The 13,186-nt window shown below is 44.7% G+C and overlaps 3 protein-coding genes across 3 annotated transcripts; 1 reads left to right on the top strand and 2 right to left on the bottom strand.

Moving 5' to 3' along the window:
- The first annotated feature begins 1,009 nt into the window (after positions 1–1,009).
- On the top strand, positions 1,010–6,549 carry FANCI (Fanconi anemia complementation group I). Its single transcript, XM_017146341.3, has 13 exons — positions 1,010–1,219; positions 1,276–1,730; positions 1,789–2,024; positions 2,082–2,191; positions 2,253–2,703; positions 2,757–2,845; positions 2,920–3,032; positions 3,094–3,359; positions 3,424–3,767; positions 3,823–4,163; positions 4,225–4,556; positions 4,617–5,388; positions 5,448–6,549. The coding sequence occupies exons 1-13, from the start codon at positions 1,121–1,123 to the stop codon at positions 6,400–6,402; spliced, it is 4,563 nt and encodes a 1,520-aa protein (XP_017001830.3). The 5' UTR covers positions 1,010–1,120; the 3' UTR covers positions 6,403–6,549.
- Positions 6,550–6,580: 31 nt separating this feature from the next.
- BaraB (Baramicin B) lies at positions 6,581–7,927 on the bottom strand. The gene is made up of 4 exons (XM_017146344.3): positions 7,774–7,927; positions 7,496–7,708; positions 6,758–7,434; positions 6,581–6,698 (listed from the first exon to the last, which is right to left on the bottom strand). The coding sequence occupies exons 1-4, from the start codon at positions 7,823–7,825 to the stop codon at positions 6,693–6,695; spliced, it is 948 nt and encodes a 315-aa protein (XP_017001833.3). The 5' UTR covers positions 7,826–7,927; the 3' UTR covers positions 6,581–6,692.
- A 222-nt stretch (positions 7,928–8,149) lies between these two features.
- PAN2 (PAN2-PAN3 deadenylation complex catalytic subunit PAN2) lies at positions 8,150–13,152 on the bottom strand. The gene is made up of 16 exons (XM_017146342.3): positions 12,979–13,152; positions 12,679–12,869; positions 12,453–12,622; positions 11,250–12,396; positions 11,076–11,190; positions 10,893–11,014; positions 10,740–10,839; positions 10,623–10,682; positions 10,265–10,560; positions 10,003–10,199; positions 9,575–9,937; positions 9,314–9,512; positions 9,043–9,254; positions 8,753–8,974; positions 8,585–8,694; positions 8,150–8,523 (listed from the first exon to the last, which is right to left on the bottom strand). Exons 1-16 carry the CDS (start codon positions 13,031–13,033, stop codon positions 8,357–8,359), a joined length of 3,726 nt encoding a protein of 1,241 aa, XP_017001831.2. The 5' UTR covers positions 13,034–13,152; the 3' UTR covers positions 8,150–8,356.
- Positions 13,153–13,186: the final 34 nt, after the last annotated feature.

Here is a 13,186-nt window from a genome sequence, read left to right as displayed (position 1 = left end):
GAAGCGAATCTTTTAAGCTGCAAGAAAAATTAGAGCTTTTTAACAGGTTAAACCTCCTTTAGCAGTTTCAAATTTTGTTTATGTAGCTTTAAATCAATTCCTAACTATTTAAGAATATCTTCACAACATTATTCAGTTTTATTCAAAATATTTCGAAAGATTTGAAGGAACGCGCGATCCATTTTGTAGGAATAGGCTTAGTTGGAATGCTTTGAGCCATTTTTTATCTTAAGACTTATGGTAGTTCTCATTTAATCTTATGGTATAGCTCATTTGAAAGGTAATTCGTTTCTTTATGGCATTTCTTATTAAAGATAGTTCCTTATATAGTCAATTAATATATTGAAGCAAACAAAAAAATAGCAGCTAACCTATATTCAGAATACAATTTTATATACATTTATATGTACAATGCAATTTTAGAATTATCTTGATTTCCTATGTAAAATTTATGCACATATCACAGCAGGCCTATACTTTTTCCTTTCTAGAGAAAACCCATTTTTTTGACTTTTTTTTAACAGTAGTCTTTTAGAAACCCTTTTAGGTGACTGTTAACTTAAAAGGGTCTCACCGAGTGGTTATTGAAAGACCGATTGCTTTGTTCGGTTGAGCCGAACGGTCGGACCGAAACCGACAAGCAAAACTAAAAAAGGGTTCCGCTCAGAGAGAGAGTTTGTGAGCAACATTTTTTTCGGTTTTGTCGAGATTAAACTTCCTCAGGAAAATCGGTTGACAGTTATTTGCAAGCTCTGATTTTAATTGAAATTTTCAATTTGAAAATAATTGACAGAAAGGTGACCCAAAAATGTATTACTTATCCAAAAAATAAATATGTCTAAACGTAATAAGTGTCTTTACAGTTCTTTTATCTTTCAGTCTTTCTTGAAATAATATTATTTATTTATAATCTTGTTCGTACTAATCCCACCGAAATACATATATTTAAAATCAGTTATTATTATATCTTTAAAAGTCCCGCGAATTGCTATGTTATCGATGTCCGTCCGAAGATTCATCGATATTTCCGTCGCGTGATTGCCTTCTCTATTATGTAGTAATTGGTGAAATCTGGCGGGACTTTGTTTAAATTGTTATTTGCCCAAAAAGAGAGTTCAAAATGGCACGCGACTCGATCCTGACGTGGATGCGAAACCTGGGCGAGAAGGGGCGTCAAAATGAACTGGAGCTGCTGATTCAAAACACGCCAATTGAGGAGGTAAGTCTTCCTGAAATACAAGACACATTTGTTGATTAATGTTTATGGGTTAATAGTTGAAGGACACCCTGAAGAACACGATGACCCGCAGCGAGGGGATAACGTTCTGGAATTACCTGCTCCTGGGCTTCAATCCGGACAGCAAGGATGCCGTGGCCAAGCGATTCGAGTGCGTTCGCAGCTTCATGGACGGACTGAGCAGCATGGAACTGAGCTACAAGCAGACCTTCGATCTGATCACTCGCCTGTCCCAGGATTTGGGCACCTTTCCCTCCGACCAGCTGGCCTGGATCGTGGAGCACTGCATGGACGGGATGCGCCAAGGAGACGCCAAGTGCGTCGGCTGGAAGGATCTGCTGCCGGATGCCTTGTCGCTGCTCTTGGTCAGGCCTCGGTTCCTTCTGCACGGCATCTACGTGGAAGGAATTGAGTTCCGGAACACCACTGTAAAGAGTTTAGTAACCATGCAGTGGCCAGTCACGATCCTCACTCCAATTGCGGACATGTTCAAGTGGGTGACAACCGAAAAAGTCTTATTCTTCTCTACCTAACCGGTGATTTCTCCTTAGGTCCATAAATCTGAGCAGTGGAGAAATCCTCACGGTGCTCAACAAATTCTCTGGCGCCCTGCAGGAGCTGTCGCCCATGGAACTGCCAGCACTGTGCTTCCAGCTCTTCTCGATGTGCAGCACCGCCTCCCAGTTGATTATTCCATTGCTGGCCTTGGAGAAGTACTTTCATCGTAACTTCTACAAACGACTCTTCTCGGATATGTGCAGCAACTCCACAAACTTGGATAGCATCGGTTAGCTTGAATCCTCTGTTGATTTACAATCTGTAACCTATAATGTGTGCTATTTAGACTCTTTTTCGGACAAGGAACTTAGGGAGGCCGAGGAGACTATCCTGCATCATTTGAACTACTGCACCATGTACAAGCTTACTGAAAAACATTTGGCTATAATGTTAAGGGTAAGCTGGTTTGCTTCCTAAAAAAAGTACACTTATAACGCCCTCGTAATTTCTTTTTCAGAACTTCCTGCATATGCCTGATGTGATCCTAACTCCGTTCATGCTCAGCGCCATTATATCCATGACGAGCATTAATCGTGACCCCGAGTCTGCGAGGATCTCTCACTCCATTTTGCTACCCTTTTTGCGTAATGTGATCAAGAACAATGAAGAAGAGCGTACATTAGCCGAGTACTCCGTGTGGTATCGAGATACATTGCAACGCAAACAAGTCGATTTGCAGCAGGTTTTCATGGTGCTAATAGATCAGAACAAAGACGGAAAGGATGTGATTACACCTGGGCTTGTCCACCTCGTATTTTACCTGCTGAAATCGCATTCCCCCAAGATGCACACATCGGCGATAACGTTTCTTACAAAGTTTATACGAAAGCGTTTTATTTTTGGTCAAGGCATTATAAAATTGATTTCCGAGTGGATGATTGTATACCAGGACCAGAATCAGTTCTCAGGTGATTATACTAATTGTCCTTAATGATTCTTTATTAAAGTTGCATTTTTTTAGAATGTCTTACACTTTTAAGTGTGGCTGATACGTACACAGTCTCCGAGTGCATTAAAACCATTCAAAATGTTATGGAGCACATGCAATGGGCAAGTTTTACAATAATATTATTATTATTATTTTTATTATTATTAATTATATTAACATTTGGTAACTATTTTAGCTGTCTGGCGAGCAATCCATGCGCATGATGAACTTTATTCTGCCTTTGCTAAAGATTTCCAATCGAGTTCGCGATGCCCTGATAGATGTGCTTTGCAAGGCAATGAGCTCTAGGTGAGTCTGATTACTTGTAATCATATATTTCCCTAAAATACCCTTCTTCTCTTTATTCCAGTGGTATTCAAAAACGACGAATGGCCATTTATGGCTTCTGTATGATCCTTAAGCAGCTTAACAACAGCAATGCGATGCGCCAAACCTCAGGTGCCACAAGTTTCTGCACACAACACAGCATTTCTGGGTACTCCATGATGACCCAGAACACATTGGGAAGTCGCAGTAATCCTCAGCGCAATTTCGACATGCTTACATTGGAAATTATCGGAATGTTGCGAAATTGCTTGCAGCAACAGTTTGATATACGGTGCACCCTTTATGAAAGTAAGCTAAGCTAAACGAAGGACTTGAAATCACGGAATTATTCTATATAAAATATCCCATACAGATCTTCAGAGAGCCGTGGAACTTAATGCCAAACTAGTGCCCCATGTGCTGCAAGTAATTGACTGGCACTTTCGCAGCTTTTTTGACACCCCGTCCGCAGAAGATGCTGGTGATGATCTGGACACAGTTTTTCGCATTCGCTACGATCAATTGGTTAGCTCCAGCGATGATCAGCATATGGAGGTTCAGCTCAAAGATAACCTGGGCAAGTTGATCCAGTTTGTAGCCAACTGTTTGGCTGTTTTTGAACGGGCTCCATCGGGCTACGACACTCGTGAGATGAACCGGCTCCTAGGTTTCTGTGTGGACCGTATGGTGGCCAACAGATTGCCATTGGAGGACATAGTAAGCAAAGTTAAGCCCTTTCCAGCTGTACATAAAATAATACCTTGATTTTTAGGCACCCCCAGCCACACATCTAAAATGCTCTCTGGTATTGCAACAACTTAATGTCATTGAAGGGATAATTTGTCACCTGCTGCTCAAATCCAAGCCACAAAACGATTATGTTTCTCAAATATTGCCGCTATTCAACCAGCATTGTAAGCTTGTGGAGAGCCTTAAGGCTTTGGGTGACGCTTCCAAGAAAGCCCATAAACAACTAAAGCAATCGGCCAAGAATAATAGTACCTCTGCCTGTAATCTGACATTAAATGGTGTCCCAGTAAAGACGATGTGCACACAACCAGAAAATATTTGGGATCTTGCCATTCTAGATAAACTGTTGCATCTACTGCTTGAGTGAGTTGTCTTTGGTAATTTTTTCCTATAACCTTTTTCATTGTTTTTAAATATTTTACAGTGACATAGTTGCCTTTGCTGCTCCTGAAAAAACGGTGCTCCTTCGGTCCAATGAGCCGCTTGTTCGCTATGTTTTATCAATAACGGCTATTAGAGTGGAATCTATTCGCCTGGAGCCCGATTATAAGCAACTAGCCTACAGCAAACGCACTTTTAAGCAGTTGACGGACATTACCAAGGTTATTTATGAGCGCTGTATTCACCGCTTGCCTGAGTTGTGGAGGGACTTTGATATGCAGAGCTCGGCGCTAGCCACTCAGTGTTTCTTGGAATGCCTAAAAACAGCACATGAAACTTATTCAAAGAAATTCCAAGATTTTGTCAAGGGATTTGGTAAGCCAACGATTACTATGAATATGTAATTTATGTTTTTTACTTTGTTAATACTTTCAGATATGGCATCTATTAAGGGAAACAGAAACAAGGAAGTGATTTACGTTGTTCAGGATGTTTTGGACGAGTTTATGACGGAATATGGCAGCGATGAATCCATTTGCAAAGATGATTTTATTGCCAAATTGCCAGTTTGCCTTTTGGAGTCTCTTGAAATCCTGTTGGATCACATAGACTACGGGGATCGTGCCGCTACTGAATCGTACACTTGGATCCTAAACTTTTGCAGCAAATACGAGATTCTCAATAGCGAAATGGGCTTGGTCCACAGAATGCTATTCGTTCAGCGGCAAAAGACCCATTTGGGTCCCTTTTTTAACAAGGTTGCCAGGCAATTGGGTCTCGTACTTGGCGTACAAACTGAAGACACGCCATCAGATTCTGTGGAGCTAACTCTAAAGTCTATAAGTACAGTGACCGCTGAGAGTTGCTTGCAGCATCTTTATACAGCCGTCCAAAAGCAGCTGACGGATGTGGATTATTTTGTGACCAAGGCAAATAACCTAAGCTACAAATGCCAAGTGGTTCCCGAGATTGACCAAATTTATTGGCGGGGTAACCTGGATGCCATGGATCGTAGCATTTGCACGCAAATCATCCACATATCTCGCACCTTGCTGGTGCTCACCAATGTTTGCATTCCACTAGGAAGTTCCATGGATGGTCTTATGAAATTGATAATACAGCATTACACTTGCATGAAAAACCTCACAAAACACTACATATCGAGCTACACATCAGATGCGAGCATTGAACACATTCGTAGCACCAAGTAAGTCGTCTATCTAAAGGAATAAACTTATAACTAAACTACATTACATTTCCTAACAGATTTGAACTGCTACTTCGAGATGTGGGCAAGCAACTTCCGGCGAATATTTACGAGCTTATTACGTATATAGAGGCTAACACTCTAGATGAGGAAACGCAGCAGCATATTAAAAAGCGAAAGGTCCTAGCAGAGCGTGCCAAAGTTCTGAGAGAGACCCGTCTAATTCCCAAGGTGATCATGGTTATCGAGGACTTTAACAAACACATTATCCTCCTGTCGAAGAAGACTAAAATTCAGAATAGGCTAACGGATTACCTCCACTTGGGGACCATGCGTGACTTTGATATCAAGTCCACCGATCTGAGAGCGGCTATAGAGCGCAGCATCTCGGATGGTCGAAACATTTCCATTGAAGACAGCAATGCTGAGGATCATGAAGATGAAGATGAAAATGAGGATGGGGATAAGGATAGTGACGCTCAATCCACCACATATCCTCAGGAATTAGAGGAGGAAAATGATGAACCCGCAGTTGTGGAGAAGAAAGGGCAGCGCCGGAGGCGTGCTCCTAGCAGCGAATCCGAGGTCTCTCAACCAAAAAGGAAGAGAGGACGCAAAGCTAGCGAAGAGCCAGAAGAAACCGAACAATCCGGAGATCAAGAGGAAGAGGAACCCGAAACTTCTTCGAAATTAAAGCGGAGTAAAAAGGATTCGAAGGTACAGCAACAAAAGCCTGCTCGGGCGAGTAAGGCCACTAAAAAAGCGGATGCTCCAGCAGTAGATACAAGTAAAGCTTCTAAAAAATCTGATGATCGGGAAGAAGAATCGGGTACAACCACTAAAAAATCCAAGGCTCGGCCATCAGATGAAAAGGCTACCAACAAAAAATCGAATGCTTTAAAAACCAAAGCAGCGGAACCAAGAGAAGAACTTCCCGAGCCCGAAGCACCCGTTGAACAGAAGAAATCTGTTTCTAGTCGTCGTCTGGGTATTCCTCGATCTTCTAAGAAATAATAAAAATAAAACCTAAAATGTTGATGGAAAACCACAAGTAAAAGTTGATAAGTTTGTCACTGATGTCAGCCTAAATTGCTGATCAACGGTATTGTGCTTAAAAAGTATGAATTATAAAACGTTTTTTCTAAAAACTCCCAACTTAAATTTGGCTACACACCTGATTGATTGAAAATAATAATATTTAAAACTTTTATTTAAATATAAATATTTGTATTTAACTTTAAAATCATTAGTACTTTAGTTCCGTAAAACTCCTTGTGCTCGAAACAGTATTGTGATATCCTTTTTTAGTACTGTAAAGAAAATAATTGTTGGGTTCAAACTAGAATTGCTATATGTATCTTCTACTCACATTCTGGGTCGCTCCATGACCAGAAACGGTAAGGCTACCATCGCTGCCCACGGTGACTGTTCGTCCATCCGGGCGCTTCCACACCGAAACACTGTCATCCCAAATTCCTGCCTGATCGTCACGAGCCACGAAATTCTCACCCTGCACGCGTGCATCATTGATGCTGCGGCTGCTCCTTTGAACCACAAATCCTCCAGAACCAAAGTCTACCGTTCGGCCAGGACGCTCCACATGGAACTGGGGACTACGGCGGCTTCTTTGGACCACATATCCTCCGGAACCGACGTCTACAGTGCGTCCAGGACGCTCCACATGGAACTGGGGACTACGGCGGCTCCTTTGAACCACAAATCCTCCGGAACCGACATCCACAGTGCGTCCAGGACGCTCCACATGGAACTGGGGACTGCGGGCACTTCGTTGAACCACAAATCCTCCAGAACCCACATCCACAGTGCGACCAGGACGCTCGACATGAAACTGGGGACTACGGCGGCTCCTTTGAACCACAAATCCTCCGGAACCGACATCCACAGTGCGGCCAGGACGCTCCACGTGGAACTGAGGACTACGAGCTATACGATGTACTGCAGGCGTAGATCTATAACGTGAATCCTGGACAGCGGGATAGGCGGGTTGTCCAACAACGAGACCTGGTCCTCTGACAGTATGAGTTCCTTTAAATTAAAATATTTAATACGATTTAATGTAAGGCTTGGGAGCTAAATCCATGTCTACCTTGTCCGCCCGCTTTCCTCTGGTGCACATAGGTGTTACCCTGTTCATCCGTGTAGACATGTTCCGCTGGCGACGACGACTGCTGGAACTGGCCACCTACTCCTGGCACCTTGTAAACTCCATCGTTTTGGCCTCGTATATAGACTTGATTGCCGGGTGTTCCGAAAACATGGGGACCATTACGCCCGTCGTATGTCTGCTGGGGATCGGCGGCTACGGGAGTAATAAAACGACCATTAATCGCCGTTGGGTGCGGCCATGGCGATGGGGTTGCTCACCGACGAACAAAACACCGCAAACGATCGGCACGAGTAGTCCAAAAAAATGCATTACGACCTGTGTTCTCTGACGGAATGCTGAGCTCTAACTAACTGGCTTGACTTGCTCGTCGTATTTATAAGTAGCTGCGCAGTAGTCCAAGATCAGGTAGCCATCAAATTAGCGACAGCCTCTGAAAAATTCCCAAACGTCGGTGGTGTTGATAAGGGAGCTCGAGTGGGAATTTCAGAACGAATCGAACAGATTGACCCGCACAATCGATCGGCGAACGCATTCCCGCTTTGGTCCACCAACCTGATTGTGCATTTTGTAAACAAATTGATGATCTTTTAATTTACAGGGCTAGCACAATAACAAACAATGATAGATTACTGATAAGATATACAATTTTTGTTTTCTATTGAATTTGTTATGAATATAGACAATTACAAAATGAAATACCATGGAGTGCCATAGAAAAAAAAACTCATTGAAACATAATAAAATTGGGGAAAGCCGGGGTTTTCAGATCGGTGTAGCGTTTGTACTGACGATTACATTGATTTAGCATTTCGTCGAATTGGCAACGGGTTCGGCAACTGTTCACTCCTCCGGGACCTTCCACTGAAGCAGTTTTCCGCGTTCGTAAAGGTTCTTCAGGGCGTTGGCGAACTTCTTCTCTTCCTGCAGTTTCAAATAGTGCTTGTACAGCTGCAGAGTGGTCCGTGCATCCTCGATTGAGTCGTGCGTCTCGGACTGGATCTTTGTGCCTATCGGATTTAGAGATGCAATCAGAAAACCAAACCTTAGCAGGGATAAGCAACTACAAACCCAAGAAATGCCAAGCCAAAAATCGCAAGGAAACCATTCGATGGTGGGGCAGATGGAACAGATGCACCGTGTCTATTATTTGCTCTGACGGCACATAGATGTTTATGACCCTGAAATGTCAAGAATGTATAGTCGGTTGCTTGTTGCTCTAAATTCAGTTCTTCGCACCTAAAATCATTCTTCAGACCATGGCCAACAAATATTACACCCACATCGACCAGATATTTCAGTTTCTGATATGAGTACTTAAGGGCAGTCAATCGCTTTTTGCTGAAATTTGCGTCCAAGTCGCCTGGTTTGATGCCCGAAAACTGTGTTAGGTAATCCACAACCTTTTCCTGAGTTGAAATGTAATCATCCATGAATGGAATTCCCTCATCCGAGCCTTGTCTGCAAAATGATTAATGTACATTATACATGTTTTCAGAGAGGATAATCAAAGTAGACAATGAAATTACCCTCGAATACAAGAAATGCGGGCCACACTCATGTGACAGGGCTTGATAGTCGCCGTCTTTCCATCCGGACGTATCTCATTTTCCTCTGGATTTAAGGTAACGAACTCAGCATCCATTGCGACCAAGTCACCTGACTGCGGCATTTCATCCGTTTGCAGCGGCTTCAGTGAGGCGTCTGTACTCACGTTGCCTGGCACAGGACTCACCATGTCCTGGTAAAATACAGACTATTAGGATTCTATAAAGTAAAAGACAAGATTTAAGTCTGCACCTCTAAAAAGGGGTTGGAAAGGTTCGTGGGTGAGTCACTGCTACTCTCCGATGGAACGGTCTCGTCGCTTTCTGTCACAGTTGAGCTTGTAGTGCTAGCAGATTCCGAATCATCCTCTACGTTCCTGTAAAACAACACGCAGGGCACTTTCCAATCCAATGTAAACCACACAGATTCTTGTGGCGAAACGGGAGAAATGCTATAAAACAAAGTAAGCAATATAATTCGGGGAAGATCTTCTAAAATAAAGACCAAACTCACCTGAAATCGTTGAAAATATACCATTGATTTTGAGGATCCTCAGGGGATTCCGCAAGTTTCATAGTGTGATATTGCCGCTGCACATTTATCAGGGACACCAAGTTCTTTTGGGTGCCATCATCGACTTGGCAGACCACAGCATGTAGGGCGTACAGACGATTGTTGTCCCCACTCTTTGCTGGTGGCTTCTCGGCCTCCTCCTCCTGCTCCGACTTTCCAGAGCCAGAATCTGATTGAGTTTGGACCTGCAGTTCGCCTTGCTCGTTGATGCCCATGGTAAAGGTCAAAGGAAACCATGACTTCTGGCGTCCATTGGGAGAACTATTGACGTTATTAGCTTGGTTAGTGTGTGAAGGGGACTTTCTGCAAGGAAAGTAAGAGTCATATTAATGAAGTGACTGCCTCAACTGCAATGTAAGCAAACTAACCGATCCGGATGCATAAAATGACAGTCGCTTCGAGAGCAGTTGGCCCCATAGCGACAGGGTTTACTAGTGCTTAGGGAAGCAGATACATCGGCGGATGGCTTTTCGTTGCAGCGATTGAGTTGGCGCTTCAGGAAGGTAATGTCTTTATCGTTGTTGAGGCCACAATTGATGGCCAGCATTTGCGGAAGTCCAGTGACCTGAAAATAAAGATAAGTACATGAATCACTTTCACTTTTATTTCCATTAGGCCTTTGTTTCCCACCTTTACGCTCTGGTTAGTTGGCGAAAACTTCTTACAGTTTTCACAGAAAGCCTGAATGCTTTTCTCCGAGCTGAGAGAACGCTTCAAAATGGTACCAAAGTTAAAATACTGATCACTATCTTTAACGTGTGTGGGGTACGACATATTGCAGGCAAGTAATATGTTTTCCTTCGATTTCTCGACTTGGCATTTGATGCAGCGGTTTACACAAATTTGCTTGGTCCCGAAGATTTTACTGATTTCCGTTTCTGCGTTGATCTTACTGCGTTCCCTATCTTCCTCTTTGGAGTTCTCATCTGTTGATATGCGGATTGAAGTGTGAAATGAGGTTAAATTAAAGATTCTATCAACTGCTTACCGCCCATGGAATCAAATAATTCCGAGGAGCCACTTGTTTCGGAAGGAGTCGTGTTTTCAGCTAAAAAATATACATAGTTTAGTATTAATATCGAAAAAATTATCTATTTGTGGTTACCATTGGTTGATGTTTGCACAGATCCGCTTGAGGTGGATGTGTTTTTGCTGGAATCGAAGATTTCGTAATGCATTTGATGCAGAATGAATCGGTTCCAGTTCTGAGGGTGTGCATATGTTAAATATCTTGTTAAATTGCGAGGGTTTTACTTGCCTGTATGAGGGATATTAAGTTGACATTTGATGAACGGTCCGTGAGAATCAAGCCCAATGCCGAGGCCTCCGGCACAGTGCGAAAAGAGCGCAGGAAATTGCTGGCTTGGCATGGTGATGAAGCTGATAAATGCATAGAAAAGATATTTTATTTAGAAACAGGGCGAAATAAAGGCAAACTAACCGGTACTCTTATCCAGCATGTTGAAAAGGAAACCCAGTTCGCAGGACAAACAAAACTCCTTGCTGCAGGAATGCTCAATAAGTTTAACACGCAGCGATTCCGTGAAATATAGTATCTAAACGGAAAGTACAAAGTTAAAAGTAAGTTTTTAACCACCTAACAACGATTACAAACCTGCAGCATCGCATTGCAGTAGGAATTGGGCAATGTGGCCTCCAGCCCGGCGAAACACGTCTGATTGTGCTGCTCAAAGTCAAAGTCCTGGGTGCCCAGCTTTGTGTACTTCAGCTCGACCTTGCGATACCGCCTTGGAATGATTTTGACCCCGTTCTCCGCCTTGGTGGCCGCAGCAGCTCCATTGCCATTCGTACTGCAAACGCCTCCCTGCTCAATAACGTACGGGATTTGATTTCGGCGGGAGGTGCGCGGGTTGGGCGAGTATCCAATGGGTCCCTGCATCTTCATGTTGCCTAGCACTTCCGGTTCGATGGTCTTGGGTCTGTGGTAGCGATACCGCAGCAGCTCCTCCGGCCAGTCCGAAAACCATGTGGTGCCGGTCGTCAAGTGGGGCAGCATCACCGACGACAGCGGAAAGTTGGTGTCCGTAATGGAGACCATCGGCAGCTGCGGCACCACGTCCGCAAACTCGGTGTTTCGAGAGAAGGGATTGAATTGCGGCTGCGGCGTCTGAACGGCGGCAATCATGTTTATGTGGCCCGACTGGTCGCCAAAGGCCATGGCCTGCGAGGAGCTGCTGATGTCGAAGCTGAGGCACTGGCTGCCGTTGGTGTTGATCTGATACATGGACACACGCGGCTCGCTGAGCTCCACGGTGTCCACCAGCTGGACTTGTCCGTAGCTAGACACAACGGCCAGTCGGGATGTAAGCGATGGCAGGAACTTCAGCATCTGCGGATCGATCATCACTTGAATGGGCGAGATCAAGCGCAGCATGCGCAGATCGTAGACCATTAGGAAGCGGTCGATTGCTATATTATTCTGGCGTCCGCTGTAGCCGCAGGAGATCAGCAGGTTGCCCTGGACACTGAAGTCGGAGAGGACATTGGTGTGCGTCTTGATGGTGTGCTGGACACTGAGGCTGTTCAGGTCGCGCAAGGTGACAGTACCCAACTGATCGCCGGCGAAGAGGAAACGCGAATTCTTGCGAAGCACAGTGCAGCCGGCGGCTCCCACATGCTCCAGTCGCGTCTCCTTCAGCGTTCGCAGGTCAAAGTCGATGAGCTCCTCCTGCAGGCCGGCCATGACCAGGCGGTGAGGCGACAGCTGCAGCATGCTCACCATTTCCGTCATATTATTAGATCTGCAAGGATGTGAAGCTATGAAGTGGGTGTAAATTTAAGCCAGAACCTGTCTTACTTGTAGGTGAACTTGGGCAGACCCCGGCGGATCTGGTGGCGCAGCGAGGTCTGCGTGAGCACCAAGACACCCGAGTCCAAAGTGCTGATCTGGCGCACAATATCGCTGGCGTGCACCTGGAAGGAGGTGTACTTCTGCATGGAGCTGGTGTAGTACGAGGTGACATGGCCCTGTGGGTAAGGGGAATTGATTAGTTAAAGTCTGAAAGACAGAAATGTTCACCTACTCCCTGGTTGCCCATCCAGAGCAGCTCCTCGTAGTCGTCGAACGCCACGCTGGAGACCCCAAAGTGCTCCCCGCCGTCTGCGAGCACGGGAACCAGCTCCACGTAGTCGGGGTCCGTGGTCCCGATGTTGAAGCCATTGAAGCTGGGCGAGAAGTGGCCGTTTCCTCGCGCGGATCCCGCATCGTAAACATCTATTTACAACAAAAAGTAAACAGAAAACAAAGGAGAAAGCTTAGCTGGTTTGCATATGTGTGTGTGCGAGTTGGTGAGCGTTGACCCAAAAGCGACCCCCTGACCCACTTAGTATGTCCTCGGGGGCGCCGATCGGCTCGGTGCCGCAATAAACGTAGTCCATCTGGGGCACGCTGATGGCCTCCCGAGTATTTATTGTTTATTTTTGGACAAATTTCGCTCAAAACTGCCAGCCGTTTTTTTTGCGTTGCACCGATTGTGTGACCGTGGCAAGTGAGCGGCGAAAATACCTTTTCAAGCAACCTATCCAATACTG

Source organism: Drosophila takahashii, chromosome 2R (genome assembly GCF_030179915.1).
Source record: "Drosophila takahashii strain IR98-3 E-12201 chromosome 2R, DtakHiC1v2, whole genome shotgun sequence".
Lineage (NCBI taxonomy): Eukaryota > Metazoa > Arthropoda > Insecta > Diptera > Drosophilidae > Drosophila > Drosophila takahashii.
Note: the sequence above shows the minus strand (reverse complement) of the source record. Positions and strands in the feature narration are given on the sequence as shown.

Coding starts and splice junctions, on each gene's coding strand:
- FANCI (XM_017146341.3), top strand. CDS start 1,121: ATGGCACGCGACTCGATCCTGACGTGGATGCGAAACCTGGGCGAGAAG. Junction 2,192..2,252: donor ATTTGGCTATAATGTTAAGG/GTAAGCTGGTTT, acceptor TTTCTTTTTCAG/AACTTCCTGCATATGCCTGA. Junction 3,360..3,423: donor ACGGTGCACCCTTTATGAAA/GTAAGCTAAGCT, acceptor TATCCCATACAG/ATCTTCAGAGAGCCGTGGAA.
- BaraB (XM_017146344.3), bottom strand. CDS start 7,825: ATGCATTTTTTTGGACTACTCGTGCCGATCGTTTGCGGTGTTTTGTTC. Junction 7,709..7,773: donor TTGCGGTGTTTTGTTCGTCG/GTGAGCAACCCC, acceptor TTACTCCCGTAG/CCGCCGATCCCCAGCAGACA. Junction 7,435..7,495: donor GAGGAAAGCGGGCGGACAAG/GTAGACATGGAT, acceptor TTTAATTTAAAG/GAACTCATACTGTCAGAGGA.
- PAN2 (XM_017146342.3), bottom strand. CDS start 13,033: ATGGACTACGTTTATTGCGGCACCGAGCCGATCGGCGCCCCCGAGGAC. Junction 10,840..10,892: donor ACTTAATATCCCTCATACAG/GCAAGTAAAACC, acceptor GCACACCCTCAG/AACTGGAACCGATTCATTCT. Junction 10,683..10,739: donor TGTGCAAACATCAACCAATG/GTAACCACAAAT, acceptor TATATTTTTTAG/CTGAAAACACGACTCCTTCC.